At 40.2% G+C, this 21,022-nt stretch overlaps 1 protein-coding gene across 3 annotated transcripts in view; it reads left to right on the plus strand.

The window, feature by feature from the left end:
* rdm1 (RAD52 motif containing 1) overlaps window positions 1–21,022 on the plus strand; it is a 23,057-nt gene extending 2,035 nt beyond the window's left edge. For 2 of the 3 annotated variants that reach the window (XM_043675256.1, XM_043675255.1), the window contains exons 2-7: window positions 365–544; window positions 4,108–4,239; window positions 9,775–9,943; window positions 13,058–13,156; window positions 18,619–18,704; window positions 20,348–21,022. In XM_043675256.1, the coding sequence (XP_043531191.1) occupies window positions 365–544; window positions 4,108–4,239; window positions 9,775–9,943; window positions 13,058–13,156; window positions 18,619–18,704; window positions 20,348–20,449 (768 nt within the window). In that variant the 3' untranslated portion in view covers window positions 20,450–21,022. The remainder of the gene's footprint in view (window positions 1–364; window positions 545–4,107; window positions 4,240–9,774; window positions 9,944–13,057; window positions 13,157–18,618; window positions 18,705–20,347) is intronic. The other variant, XM_043675257.1, reaches the window with a different exon arrangement.

Raw genomic sequence — 21,022 nt, forward strand, 5'->3', positions numbered from 1 at the left:
GGGAGGGGCTGTGGTGTCACAGGCTAGATGGTGAGGGGAACAAATAGGGCAGAGGTCAGGGTTGGGAAGGAGCATTTGATGAGGTGTTGAGAGAGATAGGAAGGAGAGAGTGGGAGGTACGTGGAAGATGGATGGTGTAAGGAAGTGGTGCTAAGGAAGTACGAAGAGAGTGAGTGTTGAGGGACCAGGTTGGGAATGTGTAATCAACCCTTTCTTTGTGTGTGTGTGTTGAGGGGAGGCAAAAGGGAAAAATAGCCTTGTGATGGCAAAAATAGTGAAAAGAGGAGAGGGAGAATATTCACCACTTAAGGGAGTGGAAAATGAGGATTATTCCTGTGGCCTTTGGCCTTTCCTGTGTTCACAGGACTGCATTTTCAGAGCGTTTTCTGATTTTGGACTCCTGTACTCCGTGCGGGTTTGCAGGAATGCTGCTGTAGCTGAACCAGGTTATTATGCTATTGTCAAATTCTATTCAGCATTCAGTGCTGCCAAAGCACAAAGTGACTCAAATAAGAAGTGTTTATTCCAAAGAATTCCTTTGAAGGTAAGAACTAATTTGAAATAGCATGGATTTTACAAGAATTATATCTTTGTTAACTTTGACCATGGACCTCTGAATGCAGCCAAAGTTTCTATTACTCTTCCCTCGTCCAACTGATTTTGCATGATTTCCACTTCAATTAATTCTGATTCCATTAATTGTGACTGTTATTTGACGAAACAACTTTTAAAAATCAACCATGCAAAATGCTTTGAGTTATGTCCAATCAAGTTTCAATGGCAGGTCTGAATGTGGAATTGAAGGCAAGGCATTTTTAATTATGTATACAGAATCACAGTGCTGTACAGCATGGAAACAGAGCCTTCGGTCCAACTCATTCGTGCTTACCAAATCTAATCGCATTTGCCAGCATTTTGTCCACATCCCTCTTAAACCCCTCCTATTCATATACCCATCCAGATGCCTTTTAAAAATTGTAATTGTACCAGCCTTCACCACTTTCTCTGGCAACTCATTCCATAAAAGTATCACCCTCTACTTGAAAATATTGCTCCTTAGGTCCTTTTTTAAACCATTCCCATCTCATCTTAAACCTCTGCCGTCTAGTTTTGGATTCGCCCACCATGATGAAAAGACGTTGGCTGTTACCTTAAGCATGCCCCTTCAACGCTCCGGGGAAAATCGCCCCAGCCTATTCTGCCTCACCATATAACTCAAGCCCCCCAACCCTGGCAACATCCTTGTAAATCTTTTCTGAACCCTTTCAAATTTCACAACATCCTTCGTATAGCATGGAAACCAGAAATGCACACTGTATTCCAAAAGTGACCTAACCAACATCCTCTCCAGCCACAATAGGACTTTCCAACTTCTATACTCAATGCACTGACTAATAAAGGCAAGCATACCAAACGTTGCCTTAACTATCCTGTCTGCCTGGGACTCCACTTTCAAGGAATTGTGAACCTGCACTTCAAGCTCTTTTTGTTCAGCAGCACTCCACAGGACCATATGTATAGGTCCTGCCCTGATTTGCCATTCCAAACGGCAGCACCTCATATTTTCTAAATTAAACTCCATCTGCCACTCCTTGGCCCAATGGTCCATCTAATCAAGGTCCCATTGTAATCTGAGGTAACCACGTTTGTTGTCCAGTACACCTCCAATTTTGGTGTCATCTGCAAACTTACTAACTATATCTCCTATGTTCACATCCAAATCATTAAAATAAATGACAAAAAGCTGTGGACCCAGCACGAATCCTTGCTGCATACCGCTGGTCCTAGGCATCCAGTCTGAAAAGCAACTGTCCACCACCACCCTCTGTCTTCTACTTTCAAGCCAGTTCTATATCCGAACGGCTAGTTCTTCCTGTGTTCCATGTGATCTAACCTTGCCAACCAGTCTACCATGAGGAATCTTGTTGAACGTCTTACTGAAGTCCACATAGATCATGTCCATCGCTCTGCCCTCATCAGTCTTCGTCATTACTCCTTTAAAGAACTCAATCAAGTTTGTGAGATGTGATTTCCCATGCACAGAGCCATGTTGACTATCCCTGATTAGTCCTTGTCTTTCCAAATACTTGTAAATCCTGTCTCTTAGGACTACCTCCAACAACTTGCCCACCACTGATGTCAGGCTTACCGGTCTATGGCTCCCTGGCTTTTCCTGACCACCTTTCTTAAATAGGGGCACCATGTTAGCCAATCTCCAGTCTTCCAGAACCTCACATGTGGCTATCGATGATATAAATATCTCAGCAGGGCCTGGCAATCGCTTCCCTTGCTTCCCATAGAGTTCTAAGCTACACCTAATCAGGTCTTGGGGATTGATCCACCTTTATGCGTTTTAAGACATCTAGCACACCACCTCTGTAATATGGACATTTGTCAAGATGGCATTATTTATTTTCCCACATTCTCTATCTTTCATATCCTTTGCAGTAAATACTGATGCAAAATATTCATTTAGTATCTCCCCCATCTTAAGTGTATGAGCTATAAATGCATGCAGTTCAGTCTGTGTCCAAATGCAGCAAGTCCTGGACAATATCTAGGCCAAGACTGAACTGAGTTAAGTAATATTAATGCCATAAAAATGGCAGTCAATAATCATCTCCAACAACAGAAACTTTAACCATTGTCCATTGACACACATGCATATCACTGAACACCGGACTAAAAATGTTCTTATCAAAATAACACCAGTTTATTGCACAAAAGACAAAAAAAGTCAGTTCATAAAAATATTAATATAAACAGCAAACCATGTTTTCAACCTATTTCCCATCAATATCCTTTACAGTAAAATGTCACTCCTATCTTAACTCTTTTTAACTTCTTACTTGCCATCTCTTACCAGGTTTTATGGCCAAGAGACCTCTTTACAGATTTGATGACCTAAATTCTTTTCAGTTCTGATAACTGGAGAATTTCTACACAAACTTCTCAGCTTGATGACTACACACTAAAGCCCTTCTGCTAGGTTAAAACTATTCTTCAGAAAACTGGAACTGGATTTTGAACTAAATTCAAATCAGTTGTGGCCTTTGGTCTATTATAAAAGTTCTGCTTTGTAAACACTGGACCAGTCAACACTGCAGGTATCCTGCTAGGCACTTAACTGACATCACATGCTTTTGTGGAACTGAGGTAGTTGCTGGGGGTGATAATTAGTTTGATCCATAACAGATTACACGGTGAAACTTCATGTTGGGTATTACACCGTGTATTTTGATAATGGCAACATACACGTTACACACACATACACAAAATATGCAACTTTAAAATTTGGATTGCATTGTGTGGCTCCATTATTTCATTTTCCCTTGAACCACCACATTTGGTTTTAACTGCTGTGTGACATGCTATGGGTAATTGATTAAGTTCTTATGTGCAGCAAGAATTTATAGATATGTTACCCTTAATTTCAGTCCTTTTTTCCTTGAGTAACATTTCACATATAAGCATTACCAAGTCATACTCAATTACTAAAAGCCTGATATTAGCATTAAAATCTGATGTCAATATGAGGCTGTTAAACCTCTTTTGAAAGCTGAACTTGTGGCTGTACTGATATGAAATAGTGCTGTTCTGCCCAGACAGGCAAGTTTGACATCAAGGCAAAAGTGAGTACTGCAGATGCTGGAGATCAGAGTCAAGAGCGTAGTGCTGGAAAAGCACAGCAGGTCAGGCAGCATCCGAGGAGCAGGAAGGGCTTTTGCATGAAACGTCGATTTTCTTGCTCCTTGGATGTTTGACATCAGACCTACTTTTGCTGTAACACAAACTAAATAGATGTCCTGAAACTCATACAACTTAGATGCACAGTCTGGGACTAAGCGAAGATGAAGATTATTTTAGAATCTGCTGGCAGTCTTGCTTGGAGACTGTAAAGTTGTATGTGGTTGCAATTGATTAATTGTAATTCAATCCATCATCCAGCATGAAATCAGTAAAAACATTAGACTTTATACCATTTTCCCTTCAAAACTCCTGGTTCACATTGAGGTACCCAGCTTGCATTTTGTCCGAATTCCTTATTAAATGTATTGCTTCTTAGTAGGTATCATTTCTAAATTTGTTTCTTTCCTTTTTATATAGGTTCAAATGTGCACAAAGCGACAGTCTATGAAAACTTCACAAGAGAACCAACTTCCTCTAAATAGCATCAAATGCCAGGAATTGGCCAATTACTACCTTGGTTTTAATGGATGGTGCAGTCGCATAATTGCAGTAAGTAGAAAATAGGCATTCAAAAACTTCAGCCCATTTTTATGCTGTAGTGCAAATTTCCACTACGATACTTCATAAATGACTTTACTCACTGTAGTTGCTTGCCCTTCACCTAAACTTACACAGTTATTATCAGCCACACTGAGTTTAACATTGAGTATGTCTTGTTCTTGAATTGGAACCTTTAATTACTGAGCTTCCTTTCTGCCTCCACTCAAGCATACATGGTAAAAATTCCAAACATGATTTATGCTCCTCTGTTGTCTTATTTACACAGTAATCCTCTTTTCAATGTAAAATCATTCCGGAGAAAGCAAAGCTTAAAATCTTCTTGTCCATAGCTGACTGTCTCCTTGCATCATCTACCATATGTTCCTTCCATTGTCAATTTATACCACTCTGAAGGTGTGTCTTTTTGCCCAAAACTGGGGCAATTGCTTGTCTCTGTTCTTTATCCAACTTCCAGCTTCCACCTTTGCAAACACTTTTATTTTACAATTTCAGTTCCATCTCCAGTCCTCAACCTGTCTGCTCTCTGCTATCATGCTACAACCTGACCTGCCTGGCATCCTGGACTGCATTATTAACTCCTATTCATACTTATTACTTCAATCAATCTTTTGTCCTAAATAAACCAGTAACTTTGCTGGTCAAAGTTCCCAGGATATCCTCTGTGACTGATTGTAGATCACTTTTTCATGTTCCATTACTTCTCCACTGCTTTGAATCACATTGAACGCTTCTTTATGCTGAAAATTCTCCTCCATTTTTCATCTGGGGCATTGCATATTGGTGCATTACCACTATAGTTATAGCGGTGTACAGCATGGAAACAGATCCTTCGGTCCTACTTGTCCATGCTGACGAGGTATCCTAAATCAATCTAGTCCCAGTTGCCAGCATTTTGTCCATATCCCTCTAAGCCCTTCTTATTCATGTACCCATCCAGATACCTGTTAAATGTTGTAATTGTACCAGCCTCCACCACATCCTCTGGCAGCTCATTCCATACATGCACCACTCTCTGTGTGAAAATGTTGCCTCTTAGGTCCCTTTTTAAAATCTTTCCCCTCTCACTTTAAACCTGTACCCTCTAATTTTGGATTCTGCTACCGAGGAAAAGACTTTGGATATTCACCCTATCAATGTCCCCCCATGATTTTGTAAACTTCTTTAAAGTCACGCCTTAGCTTGCAATGCTCCAGGGAAAACAGCCCCAGCCTATTCAACCTCTCCCAATAGCTCAAACCTTCCAACACTGGCAACATCTTTGTAACTCTTTTCTGAACCCTTTCAAGTTCAGCAACATCCTTCAAGGGAGACCAGAATTGAATGCAATACTCCAAAAGTGGCCTAACCAATGTCCTGTACAACCTCAATATGACCTCCCAATTCCTATATTCAATGCACTGACCAATAAAGGAAAGAATACCATATACCTTTTTCACTATCCTGTCTATCTGGGACTCCAGTTTCAAGGAACTAAGAACCTGCACTCCCTGGTCTCTTTGTTCAGCAACACTCCACAGGACCTTAACATTAAGTGTATAAGTCCTTTGATGGAACTCTAATTCATTATTTGCATGTATTTTGTTGACATTTGGAAGAGTGAGATTGCTTTCCAAATGTATATTGATATTTAATTTCCCCCCCTTTATTTCCTTCTATGACTTTGTGGAAGTTGGAACTGTATTCACCAGCTTGTTCAAGAATAAGACCTGAATAACTTATTATTTTCTCCAGTTTGGATTAGGTGAAGACCACAGTAATCTTTTCCAGCTATCAATACCCTGAGCCCAGTGTCAGAAACTTGCAAACTATACATACTTGAGCTTAATTTCTCCAGCATCCAGCACATTTTTCTAGCAGACACTAAAATTAGTTTCTTTCTTGCTTGAAGTGCCCGCTTTTGCAACCATAATTGAAAAACACATCCACATCTACGGCATGGTGACTTAGTAGTTAGCACTGCTGCCTCACAGTGCCAGGGACCAGCGTTCGATTCCAGTCTCTGGCGACTGTCTGTGTGGAGTTTGCACATTCTCCCGTGGCTGCGTGGGTTTCCTCCGGGTGCTCCGGTTTCCTCGCACAGTCCAAAGATGTGCAGGTTAGGTGAATTGGCCATGCTAAATTGCCCGTAGTGTTAGTTGCATTCATCAGAGGGAAATGGGTCTGGGTGGGTTACTCATCGGAGGGTCGGTGTGGACTTGTTGGGCGAAATTGCCTGTTTCTACGCTGTAGGGAATCTAAGTTTTTTTTTCTTCTTGAGGCTGAAATTATTTTGCTGTTCTTGCTACCTCCATTCTTTTTAAATTAGAAACCATATTTGAAAACTTATTTATTGCTACACATGAATCTTGCTGTTCACCTGTTCCATTATGAACAGTATCAACATCAAGTTCTGCTCTTTCATTTAAATCTACCCAGAGCCTTGCCTCTCTATTTTCACGTCTCCTGTAACGATATTTCCATGTGTTCTTTCTACTCCAAAACCAGATTATTTGTCATGTCCTTCCGCCGTTGACCATTGTTCCTTCGATCACTAAGCTTTCCAACCTGTAATTTTCTATATAGTTAAATTTGCTTCTGCTTCCATCCATGCTTTAAGCCTCCTGCTGACAGTTTTTCTCTGACTATACTTTCCTGCTGCCTTAAACATCTATTTTTCTCCTTTTTTGGGCCAAAGGATTAAGCCTAAGCATAAAGCACTCGGGTATCTTCCGATTTTATGTGAGGTGCTTTTATGTATATGGGCTATCATCTTGTATCTTAGTTTACCATTCATGCAATTAGCACATGATCAGCAATGTGTCACCAGATTAGAAAGAAACTGCCCCAGAGCTGATGACGCAGAATGAGGAACCTCTTATCGTGCTGCAGCTGCAAATGTTGGAAATAAACCAGGTTGAAAGTATTTGATTATAAGATAGAAAAAGGGACTTTCACATTTGCACTGCTCATGGGACTATTAAGTAGCTATTTTCCCCTTACCACCAGCATGCAGTAAAATGTGCAAAGTTAGTGTAAGAAAATGGCCCTAGTTAATTTATAATGTGGAAGTGCTGGTGTTAGACTGAGGTGGACAAATTTAAAAATCACACAACACAAGGTTACAGTCCAACAGGTTTATTTCAAAGTACAGGTAGCTACTGGACAAAGGAGCAGCACTCCGAAAGCTTGTACTTTAAAAAAAAACGGTTGGACTATAACCTGGTGACGTGTGATTTTTAACCTAGTTAATTTATTGTGAGGGAACTGACTAGAAATTTAGTAAAGTTAGACTTCAGTCATACAGGCATTGTTCGGGTCACATTTGGAGAAATGCATATTGTATTGGTCACCTATTTAAAGAAGGATTTAAATGTAAGGAAGCAGTTAAGAGGTCTACCAGGCTAATGATTGGAATGGATGTGGTTGTCTTAAGTAAATGTTGGACAAGGTAGGCTTGTATCAGCTGGAGTATGGAAGAGTAAGAGGCACCTTGATTGAAACATTTGGATCCTCAGGGATCATGACAGGGTGGATGTGGAAAGATGTTTCTTTTTGTCAGAGAATCTAGAACTGAGTCACTGTTTAAAAATAAGGGTTCACTAATTTAAAATATACAAAAAAATTATTTCAGATGGTCATGAACCATTAGAATGAGCTTCCTCAAAGAGCAGTGAGGCAGAGATGAGTTCTTGATGAACAAGAGTTGAAAGATTATTAGGATAGAGGGGAATATGGAGTAAACAAATCAGTCATGATCTTGGTTGAGTGGCTTATTCCACCTAATTCATGAGTTTGTTTGTTTTTATCTTGTCCTACTTTGTTGAATAGTAGTGCAATATTTGCTAGCTTTCCCTCTGTTAGGACCCTTCTACAATGTAAGGAATTTTATAAAATCACAACCAATGCATCCAACCTCTCTGAAGGCACCTCTATTATAAGGTTAGAAAGTAGCCTCTTGAGTCCAGTGATTTGTGTCCCTTTTGTCCCTATAGTTTTCCATGCTGATTTAAGTATTTTAACTTCCTTATTGTAATGCACCCTTTGATTCTTGGTCATTTTGAGCATATTTTTTGGATGTTCTATTGTGAATTTAGGTACCAAATACTTGGTTGGTGTCTGTCATTTTCCTATCTCCCCCTTATGATTTCTTTCTTGTCAGCTTGTCTGGGAGCAGGTTTACTTTTGCTTCCATTTTGCTTACTTGTGAGAACTTGCAATCTGTTTTGATATTTCTTGCTATTTTGCACTTGTGTGACTTTATTTCGCCTTTTTAAAACAAATTTTTGAACATCCTTTGCTGATTTCACATTGTTCCAAAGCCTCAGGCTCACTATTATACTTTGTGTGTGACACAATAAACCTATTTTAAGGCTGCATTTGAAGCCAAAGCTCCCACTAGTTGGAACACCATACCTACATAGAGTCATAGAGTCAGAGATGTACAGCATGGAAACAGACCCTTCGGTCCAACCCGTCCACGCTGACCAGATATCCCAACGGTGTTCTCTGAAACGTTCCGCAAGTAGGCGGCCTGTCTCCCTCATATAGAGGAGGCCACATCGGGTGCAGCGGATGCAATAAATGATGTGTGTGGAGGTGCAGGTGTGAACACCTCTGGGACACCCAGACCAACCAACCCAACCACCCCGTGGCTCAACACTTCAACTCCCCCTCCCACTCCACCAAGGACATGCAGGTCCTTGGACTCCTCCATCGCCAGACCATAGCAACACAACGGTTGGAGGAAGAGCGCCTCATCTTCCGCCTAGGAACCCTCCAACCACAAGGGATGAACTCTGATTTCTCCAGTTTCCTCATTTCCCCTCCCCCCACCTTGTCTCAGTCAAATCCCTCGAACTCAGCACCGCCTTCCTAACCTGCAATCTTCTTCCTGACCTCTCCGCCCCCCACCCCACTCCGGCCTATCACCCTCACCTTTACCTCCTTCCACCTATCGCATTTCCAATGCCCCTCCCCCAAGTCCCTCCTCCCTACCTTTTATCTTAGCCTGCTGGACACACCTTTCCTCATTCCTGAAGAAGGGCTTATGCCCGAAACGTCAATTCTCATGTTCCTTGGATGCTGCCTGACCTGCTGCGCTTTTCCAGCAGCACATTTTCAGCTCTGATCTCCAGCATCTGCAGTCCTCACTTTCTCCTCGAAGATTTATGCCTAAGTAATTTGCTTCCCAAAGTAAGTGTTCTTTTAGACATAAGCATGTCACTGAAATTGAATATGACTAAATCTACATGCACTTCTAAATGAATTCTATCAGTAAGGTGACTCTGGTTTATAGGTTACTTTACTGTGTGATTACTAATTTAACTGTACCACATTACAGAATGCAAAATCTGAAATGTGTGTCTTGATTGGTATATTCTGGGAAACCGTCTTGAGCTCTTCCATGAACTCATTTTCCAACCTATCTTTGCCAATTTGCTTTGTGAAGCACCAATTCCTGTGTAAGTTGTAAATGCTAATGGGTGTCTGTGTTCTAGTTCTTGATTCATTGTCTTACTTGCAACCTCTGTTTTTAATATGTAGCTCCAGAATATTTCTAACTCAGATGGATGTGAAGAAAATACCCAGGAACTAGTGCAGCTGGAGAGAAAAAGCATAAAGTATATTTGCATGATGGAAATAAAATTGATAAATTATGGCATGTGTTGTCAAGGTATTGGGATTTCTGAAGAATTTGACCAAGATGTAACAGGTGAGAAATATATAGGAACTTGCATTTTAAGCTCTAAACAAATATCTTTTTACTGGTATTATCAAGAGTGATATTAGTCAATATATCACTTGCTACCATTCCACAATACTATCATTATGTACCATCTGTCTATAAGGATAATTTCAGCAATAGAGTCTTTTCTTAATGTCTGTTTTAAATTTGTACTTTGGGATAGAATCTTAACTTAACCTCCTGACTTGGAGTAAAAAGATATTTCAAACTGAGGTAAACAGGAATTTCCATTCATAGTGAGAAAAACACAAAATCTGGTTGCTGTTAACCTTTGAATATAAATCCTTTAAAACATACAGGAGCTTACTTTAATACTATGATGATTATATTTTATTACCATTGTGGGCTTACAAAACACTATTTCTGCACATTGCTAAATTACTTAAAATACAGTTAACCTTTACAGGCGATTATATATAATGTATACATCTTCCTTCAAATCTGTACTGGAACTTCAAAGAGAAAAGCAAGTTTTTTTCTACTGGAAGAAAATATAAAAACAGCCTCATCCAAATTGTGTGTACAATGGACCAGCTGAGGTGCATCTCATTGTCATGGGTTTTGGTCAAGATCCTGTATGTGTATATTTTAGCCAAATAATTGACATTCTTTTCTGTTAATACTCTCCCCAAGCCTTATGTATATGGTAAATGTCATTAGTTGCTGCACTTGGTGAAACTAAATTAACCTTTATGCTGTAGGTTTTCAGGTTAACTGAATCATACCTGTGCTGCTCAACTGGTTATGTGTGAAATTTGACAATGAGCTTTCGACCTTTCTTCGTCTTCCTCCAATTCCTGCTCCTGTTACCATGCTAATATTTCAGTCTATTCAATCTCTCTCTTTTTCAGTCTTTCACCCTTTCTTAACATAATCTTGCTATAAAGAGGGTTTTAATTGACAGTATCTCCAACGGCAACAACATAAATAACACGAAATACAGCTAGCCAAAACACTAGGTATCAACGTAATCAGAGGATTGTAGCCAGTAAACCTCTGACAAGTATAGTGGCTAAAATACAGCTGTGGGAGTGATAATGCAAGAAATAGAAAAGAAAACTGTAAACAGTAAAGATTAATGAGTGAGTGAAGGGCATAAGAACAGATTGTGATCTAAAGTAAGGATCGATGCATGATAGGAGGAAACATGAGTGTAGAGTTAGTTGCCCCGAGAATTGCAGAAACAAAGGATGTGGAATGATTTCAGGTCTGGTGCTAGGGGACAGAAGTTCTTGGTTATGAAAACACCATTCGGGATCAGGACATGCATTTAAAATGAAGATTTGATTTTGATTTCAGCATCTTAACTCATGAATAGGGTAATTAAATACTAAATATATGAATAAATATTTAATCTGTGTTTTAATTTTAGCTGTGACTGGGATATAGAGAAGTACCAGGATTACCTTTATTTGTTAGATTTATTTTTGGGTACTGTTTAATGGTTCAGCTTTGCAGAAAGATAATTGGCATATCAGGAATTATGCTGTGGTCATTAATCACAAACCCAGGAAGAACTGGGGGCAAAAAGTGTATTAAGAGTGGATCTTACTTATGAGACTTTTTGTGATTTGATTCGTGGCAAAAGAGTTTCCAGCAGATTCAGTTCCACCAACATTGTTCTTGCTATATGAACTGTACCCACCCCATGCTTTAAGCAAAACCACCACTAATGCTAAAAATGAATAATAGAAGCAGACTGATAGATATTCTGCAATAATGTTTGAAGTGTTTGAAAAGTGCAACAGAAATGTAATATTAAATGGTTCTAAAGGAAGATGCTTTGGATGTCATTGATACCTTTCTGGAATTATGCTTATAGTTAATGCTGTAAACAAATTCTGCCTGGATCCTAACTTTCACTTATGCCCATCTTCACTTTTCGCCCTTGTGCTTGCTAACTAATCCTGGCTAATCGTTCAGTATCACTTTGATTTTAAACATTCTCATTTTTGTTTTCATATCCTTCTCTGTTCTTGCCTCTGCAGGCTGTGGAGATCTTTGTGCTTCTTCAGTTTCGATGTCCTGCACATGTTTTTATTGCTCCACCACCGGACACTATGTCTTCAGCAGTCTAGACCCTTAATCTCTGAAATTCCCTCTGAGTCCCTATTCCTCTCTACCCTGCTTCTTAAAACATACTTCTTTGAATAAATTTTGAGTTATTTGACCTAATACCATCTTGTGTGACTGTATCAAACTCATTTGAAGCAGTCACAACTTTTTACTACATTGATGGTGCAATATAAATGTAAATTGTTAAGTTGATTTAGGCACTACTGCTAATTTAGTAATGCAAGGAGAATCCAAGTAGATTTAGCAGTGTATGGACATCTGTTCTAAGCAAGGATCACTGGACCCAAAACGTTAACTTTGATTTCTCTTCACAGATGTTGCCAGACCTGCTGAGCTTTTCCAGTGACTTGTGTCATTGTTTTTGATTTACAGCTAACGCAGTTCTTTTAATTTTTACAGACATCTGTGAGGGTTGGAATTAAATTTAAAGTTCAGAAGCTAACACCACAGTGTAAACTACAATGGAAAGTGTACAATGAATGCAGTGGCAAATGATTCGGTTCATTGAAGTATCTCTTACAATGAGAGTAAAATTTTCAATTAATTTTATAGAAACTAGAATTTAGAACACACCTGCTTGTGAAAATCAGTAATTGGTTGCAAGTGGCAATCCTGCCAGTGGTCCCCGTAATGATAGCATCTTTGCTTTTATTAAGGAATTGCTTGAAGTTTTGTTTTGATACTCACCCTAAATCTGGAAAGCTGAAGGTATAAAGGAACGGGGTGTGGTTATGAATGGTTTCCCTTCTGGACTAATCTGGATTAATACACTGCACAGTTTGAAACTAGCACTGTATGTTCTTTTATTTGCTGTCTGTGATCTTACTATATGTAATTGTAAAAAATATTACTCTTCCAAAATGGTCAGAGATATGACATGTTTTGGGACTTCAGATCATGAGAGGATTTATTTGAGTTCTTCCAAATATGTCTGCAGCAATATATTGTTAATCAAATATTCCTGATCATCTGAACACTCATTATTAATCTTTTATTCTCTTGTAGATCCACTCAATTTTACCTTGAAAATTGGAAGGGCTCAAAAGGCTGCAACACAGAAAGCTTTATCAGATGCATTTCAGAAGATCTTCATTGTTGTCCTGGGTAAACTTCTGTAACTTTTCCAAATTATTAGCTTTTTGTTTATGTGATTAGTAGCAGTGCAGAACAGATTTTATTCAAAATGGCTTGAGTCTCCATGCAACAGGGGAATACTGAGTGATAAAAAGTCTACCAACATTGAGGAAAAGTTGACTTTGAAACTGTTGTTCAATAAAGGCAAAAATAAATGCCTGTTCAGGAACTTCTTTTTCTCAATTATCAACACAGACGACTTCATCGTCAATGTGCTTGATGTCAGACAACAAATAAGTATCTAGACACTCATGGATGCACTCATTAAAGAAATGTAATGTTCAAGCTCTTTTCTCCTCCCTTTTTCTTGAGCTGACTTCAGGTTGGTGTGTGGTTTTAGAACTGGCCTCCCCTGCTAAGTGTCTATTCTCCATTTCTGAGCCTAAAAATGTTGAGTTGTGCATTTTATTTAACCCGAGAAGGCATCATATGGTTAAATCATATACCCTTCTTCCCAGACTTGTTCAATACTGATAAAGATTTTCCCCTCCCTATTCCAGGATACTGGGGTCATACAGTAGGCATGATGAGTTCTAATAGCACAGAAAAGCCCTGGTATCTATCCTACAAGCTGCCTAGCTGAAGTAACAAAACAATTGGAAAACCTTTGCAATCCACGTGCTTAAGAATATGATTTACCATAGATTGTACTTTTATTTTATTCCTATATGGGAAGTCGGCGTCACTGGCAAGGCCAGCATTTATTGCTTATTCCTAATTGTTCTGGTGAACACAAGAATTAACAAGGAGTAAGCTATTCACCCCGATAAGCTTGTTTTGTCATTTAATAAGATCATGACTGATTGAACTGTGGCTGCAGCTCCCAAGTTCCTGCCTGCCTCCCTTGTTGATCGAAACAAAAATCTAACTCAGTCTTGAAGATATTCAATGATATAGCCTCCATTGCTCTCTGAGGAAGAGAATTCCTGAGTTAGAACTCTGTAAAGTGAGGTGGTGGCAGGGGAGCTATTCATCTCAGTCTTAACTGGAGGATCCTAATTTTTAAACTGTGTCCTAAGTTATAGATTTCCTCAGGTTTTTGTATGTTCTGATAAGATCACTTCTCATTCTTTAATCTCTTAAGTATAGGTTCAATCTGCTCAACTTTCCCTCATAAGGTAACCTTCAACCTAGAAATGAATCAAGTGAACCCTCCCCGAATAGCTCCCAATGCATTAGGATCCTCTCCTCATCAGGAGTGAGGATCCAAATGTCAAGTTGCCCAACACCCATCTTGAGCCTTTCTGTCCTTTTGGAGGCTTTTGTTTTCTCCCTGAATGACAAAAGAAGTATGAAATGGGTGGCATAACTGTTATTCAGATGTGGCAGCAATTTGTGAATTTAGATATTTTCTAATTAATCTGTTCAGAGATGTTATCTGGAGCAGATGGGACTTGAACCCAGGCCTGCTGGTTCAACAGTATCTGTGTCACATGATCTTCAATTTCTTGCTCTATACTGAATGCTCCTTGCAAGAACTGCTAACAATTCTTTTATCTTCCTAATCACATGTTGTACCTACATACCAACTTATAGTCATTCATTTCTTCTTGGAAGAATTGAGTACATTGCAGGCCACTTCAGATGGTAGGTGGTATCGACCACATTGCTGTCTATGGGTTTGGAGTCTCAGATGAGCCAAGAACATGAGATTTTCTTCCTTGAAGGCCATTAGACAATCCTGTGGGTTAGTTTTGATTAGTAGTTACCTTAGCCCAGACCATTTGTCTATTAGTGTAATAATATAACCATTATGCTACTGTTCTCTACACATATAAAACATTTTTAAGCATCTTTTGATCAATATTTTCATTTGGCCCTTTTTGCCTTGATCCTCCTCTGTAAGCATAGTAGAAATTGTGCATCACTAACTCAAGTATGAAAAAGAACATCATTCATGAAGACCATTTTTGATTTGGCATTCAAGGCGAAGCTTACATATTGCTATCAGTGAACCCTGATAACCCTTACTAAGCAAACAGAACTCCCTATGGTAGACTGTCTTTTATTTTCAACTACACCAGTTATTTTACTACACAACCTTACTGTGTTATCTATATGATGGTGTTCAGGGACTGGATCTGCAAGAACAAGGCACTTAATGCAATGGGTTATTAATGGTACTCTGCCATAAAATTTCAGAACCTTGTAGATTTGGTTGCATTGAAGGTGTGACTCAGAATATAAAAGACTGGCAACTTCATTATCCTGGGGCCTGGGAAAGGAACAAAACCGGTCTTATTATGACATATTTTTACAAGACGAAAGATTAGGGATAATTTTGAACATTTAAAAAATTTATTTATTCATTTTGTGGGACATGGTTGTTGCTAGCTGACTAACATTTATTGCCCATCGCTGGGTGTCCTTGAAGGTGGTGGTGGGGAGCTGCCTTCTTGAACTGATGCAGACCAGCTGTTGTGGGCTGACCCACAATGCCATTAGAGAGGGAATTCCAGGATTTTTACCCAGCAACAGTGAAGGAAGGGCGATATATTTCCAGATCAGGCTGGTATGTGGCTTGATGGGAAACTTGAATGTGATGGTGTTCCCATATATCTGCTGCATTTGTCCTTCTATGAAAGTGGTTGTGAGTTTGGAAAGTGCTGTCTGAGAATCTTTGAATTTCTGCAGTGCATCATGTAGATAATACACACTGCTGCCACTAAGCATCAGTGGTGGAGGGAGTGGATGTTTGTGGATGTACTGCAGTTGGGCTGCTTTGTCCTGGATGGTGTCAAGCTTCTTGACTGTTGTTGGAACTGCACTCATCCAGGCAAGTGGGGAGTATCCCATTACACTCCTGACTTGTGCCTTGTATATGGTGGACAGGCTTTGGGGAGTCAGGAGGTCAGTTACTTGCTGCAGTGTTCCTAGCCTTTGACCTGCTCTTGTAGTCACTGTTTATGTCGTGAATCCAGTTGAGTTTCTGGTCAATGATAACTTCCACAATGTAGATAGTGGGGGAATTCAGTGATAGTAATACCATTGAATGACAAGGGGCAGTGGTTAGATTGTCTCTTATTGGTGATGGTCATAACCTTGCATTTGTGTGGCTCGAACTTTATTTGCGGAGAAAGTGAGGTCTGCAGATGCTGGAGATCAAAGTTGAATGCCCGAAACGTCGAATCTCCTGTTCCCTGGATGCTGCCTGACCTGCTGTGCTGTTCCAGCAATAAAGTTCGAACTTTATTTGCCACTTGTGAGCCCAAGCCTGGATGTTGTCGAGATCTTGTGGTATTTGAATGTGGACTGCTTCAGTATCTGAGGAGTCGCAAATGCTCAACATTGTGCAATCATAGGTAAACATCCCCACTCCCTGTAATTATAATGCAGGCAAGGTTGTTGTTGAAGCAGCTGAAGATGGTTGGGCCGAGGACACTACCCTGATGAACTCCTGCAGAGCTGTCCTGGAGCTGAGATAACTGAGCACCAACAATCACGATCATCTTTCTGTATGTTATGTGTGACTCCAGCCATCAGAGTTTGCCTTGTGATGCCATTGATTCCAATTTTGCTAGGGTTCCTTGATGCCACACTTTGTCAAATACAGCCTTGATGTCAAGTGTTGTCACTGTCACCTCACCTTTGGAATTCAGCTCTTTTGTCCATGTTTGACCCAAAGCTGTAATAAGATCAGGAGCTAATTGGCTCTGGAGGAACTTAAACTGGGCGTTACTGAATAGGTGCTACTTGAATGCACTGTTGATGACACTTTACATCACTTAACTGATGATCAACAGTAGACTGATGTGGGTGGTAACTGGCCGGGTTGGATTTGTCCTACTTATTATGTATAGGGCATACCTGGGCAATTTTCCACACTATTGGATAGAGGCCAGTGTTGTAGCTGTACTAGAAGAACTTGGTTATGGGAGTGGCAAGTTCTGGAGCACAGGTCTTCAATACTATTGCCGGAATATTATCAGAGCCCTAAGCCTTTGCAATATCCAGTCTCTCTTTGCCTGTATCTATGTCTGCTTGTTTTTATGTAGATGTTTAGATTAGATTCCCTACAGCATGGAAACAGGTCCTTCGACCCAACAAGTCCACACCGACCCTCCAAAGAGTAACCCACCCAGACCCATTCCCCATATTTACCCCACTAATGCATCTAACACTAGGGGCAATTTAGCATGGCCAGTTCACCTAACCTGCACATCTTTGGATTGTGGGAGGAAACCGGAGCACCTGGAGGAAACCCCCGCAACCACGGGGAGGATGTGCAAACTCCACACAGACAGTTGTCCAAGGCAGGAATTGAACCTGGCTCCCTGGTGCTGTGAGGCAGCAGTGCTAACCACTGAGCCACCGTGCCACACCATGTTGAAATGGCACTGAAGGTTGTTGCTTTCAAAAAGCAAACAAATGTTACAGTAGAATTCCATGCTGAAAAACAGCATTCAGCCTTGAGCCAATCAGTACCATTCATGCACACAATTGCCAGGAAATGCCATCTCCAACAGGTAAGAATCTAACCATCTCCCCTCGAGGTTCAACAGAACTTGCATACTGAATTCTCTATGTTCAACGCCCTGACCTTACCATTATCCTGGGAATTCTGTGGCAAATTAATTATCTCTTGACTCCTCAAAGCTTGTTCATAAACTACAAGTTGAGAGTATGATGGACTACTCTCCACTTGCCTGAATGTGTGCAATTGCAGCAACACTCAGAAACTCAACATCCAGGACAAAGCAGCCCACTCAGTTAGCACATTGTTCAGTTCTATCCCTCCACTGGTGCATAATTCAAAGTATGGCATAACATCTACAAAGTGAGCTGCAGCAACTCACCACACCCCTTTTGACAGCAGCTCCAATACTGTGACCTTTATTAACTAGAATGACAAGCAACCATCTTCGGAATATCTCCACTTGAAGGTTCCCTGTGGTCCCCCAACATCCTGAATTGAAACTGTTATGGGTTATATCACTGTTGCTGGGTCAGAATCTTATAAAATGGTTCTAAAAGCACTTAGCTTACCTATACCACATGGATTGCAGTGGTTCAAGAAAACAACTTGCCATCACCTTCTGAGTAGCAATAAATGGTAGCTTTAAATGAACATTTTTTTTAAAAACCGCAGTAAATGCAGGTTTGATGCAAGCATTTAAAAGGACGATTTCTCTAAGTGGAAAATAATTTGAGCGATAGGAGGTTTGTGGAAATTTGAGCAAATTATTAACCCCCACTGGTCTCATAGAGCAAGTCTAGTTCTCTTTGGGGGTTGGAGAATCATTTCCTATAAGTTCTTTGACTGATACTTGTTTGAGTTACTTCTGATGGCATGACTTTGACAGGATGAAAGTGATGGAATAATTAATTTTGTCCTTAATTTTCTTGCATTCATTGAATCCTATGTTGAGATGCTGTTTATTATTTTCTAGCAACTGTAGGTTTAACTTTCCCTTCCTTTCTGTTTCTTGTAGGCAATGGGAAGGTGTCTCTGCAATGGAGTTCACAACACAATGAAACTGACTGTTTCACAGAGGATGAACTTCAAACACAACTGCAGGTACAATCACTGGTAGATCAAGATTGGAAAATGTCTTTGAAAATTGGAAAATATGTTTCCTTTTTATCACAATGCAATAAAATGTCTTTTATATGTATTAATTCATTCGTGCATGTCATGTGGATGTCACTGGCTGGACAAGAATTTATTTCTGATCGCCAGTTGCCTTTGAGAAATGATGTTGAGCTGCTTTCTTGAGCCGTTGCAGTCCATTGGCTGTGGATGGACCCACAGTGCAATAGGAAGGGAGTTCTAGATCCAGTGACACTGAAGGAATAATGATCTATTTGTACGTCAGGATGATGCGTCGCTTGGAGTGGAACTTTTAGACAGTGGCTTCAGAAGTAATTGCTGTCCTTCTCAATGATGATACATTTGTAAGGTGCTGTCTAAGGAATCTGGATGCATTTCTGCAGTGCATCTTATGGATGGTACTGAGTGTCATGGTGGAGAGAGTGAATGTTTGCGGATATGGTGATAACCCAGTGCTTTGTCCTGGAGCTCCTTGAATGTTGGTGGAGGTGCATTCATCCAGGCAAAAAGGAAATGTTTCAGTATACCCCAGACTTCTGCCTTATAAATGGTGGAAAGGTCTTGGGAGTGAGAGGTTGACATAGATTGCTAATATCTGAACTGCTCTGTATTCTATATTCGTAGTTTCATAGTAATATAAATAGGGGTATGCTATTTGGTCTGTCAAGCCTACTCGGCTATTCATTAAGATCATGACTGATTATATCCGTTATCTCAACTCTTCCTACCTGCATTATCCCCATAACCCTTAATTCCCCTACCATGCAAAAACCCACCCAACTGTGCCTTGAATACATTTAGTGGGCAGCACGGTGGCACAGTGGTTAGCACTGCTGCCTCACAGCGCCAGAGACCCGGGTTCAATTCCCGCCTCAGGCGACTCTCTGTGTGGAGTTTGCACATTCTCCCCGTGTCTGCGTGGGTTTCTTCCGGGTGGTCTGGTTTCCTCCCGCAATCCAAAAATGTGCAGGTTAGGTGAATTGACCATGTTAAATTGCCCATAGTGCTAAGTGTAGGGGAATGGGTCTGGGTGGGTTGCGCTTCGGCGGGTTGGTGTGGACTTGTTGGGCTGAAGGGCCTGTTTCCACACTGTAAGTAATCTAATCTAATCGAATGAAGCTGCCTCTGCTGCTTCCTTGGGCAGAGAATTCCATAGCTAATAGCTAAATAGCTATCTCTAAATAGCTAATCCAGTTCCATTTCTGGTAAATGGTAACCCTCATGATAATGCAAGTGAATTCCAAGGAACGATGGCTAGATTCTCTCTTGTTAGAGATGTTCATTGCCTTGGAAGTTTTTTTTAATTGATTCCCTCACCACCTGCTACAGAGCCGCGTTTGCAGCTATCTTTAGGATTCAACCAGCTTGGTCAGTGATGGTGCTGCTGCTGAGCCATTTTTAGTTGTGGACACTGAAGTCCTGCACGCAGGGTTGCAAGGGCTCAGTACTTAGTGCTTTCTCCAAGTGCTGTTCAACATGGATATTCTACTGACTGATCAGCTGAAGGGAGCAGGGATAGGGAATTACTGCTGCTCTGAGAAATATTTAAATTTCAGCATTCAATTTTGCATTACGCTTACATAAGTCTCTGGACTTGTTTCTCTTAACAGGTAAATGACATTTCACGGAGTCAATTTGAACATGAGGGACAAGAAGAAATTCTTTCTGATTTGAGTTATACAACAGAAAGTATGGAAGGCACGGAGACATGAAGGCACTAAAACCTTCAAGAACTTCTGACATCTTTTGAGGGCAAATGCATGACATAAACATTGTTAACTTTGTTAAATCTCAGCTAGGAAATTGCTTTTGAAAAATTGGAAGCACACATTGTGAATAATGATCTGACAATTTACTTTTATAATTACACTGAAGATATTAATTCTACAAAGAATGTAGAAAATACTGCCCAGGTAACCATCATTGTATTCCTGCAATATGCCAGTGGTTTTAAAGATTTTTTTTCCCACAGCAGTATATTTGCACAAGTTGATTCCCCATGTGGAATGTTGGTTAGTTGAGTTGATTAACTGGTGAGACGTAGGTCAGATTAGTACCAACAATGCACAGGATGGGGTTTGTTCCCCTTTCTGGCTGAGTTAGATTAGGGTCCTGCTTCTCACCTTCTCCATAGTAAACGTTCTGGCACTTTAGTAGTCATTTGTTGAATAACAACAAGGACCTGCCTTTGCATAGAAGACTCAAGCAGATGGTGATTCTGTATGTGTGACATTTGTAACTTTTAAGTTTGAAAAATAAAATTTATCCACAAACACTATGAAGTA

This window comes from Chiloscyllium plagiosum, chromosome 33 (genome assembly GCF_004010195.1).
Source record: "Chiloscyllium plagiosum isolate BGI_BamShark_2017 chromosome 33, ASM401019v2, whole genome shotgun sequence".
NCBI lineage: Eukaryota > Metazoa > Chordata > Chondrichthyes > Orectolobiformes > Hemiscylliidae > Chiloscyllium > Chiloscyllium plagiosum.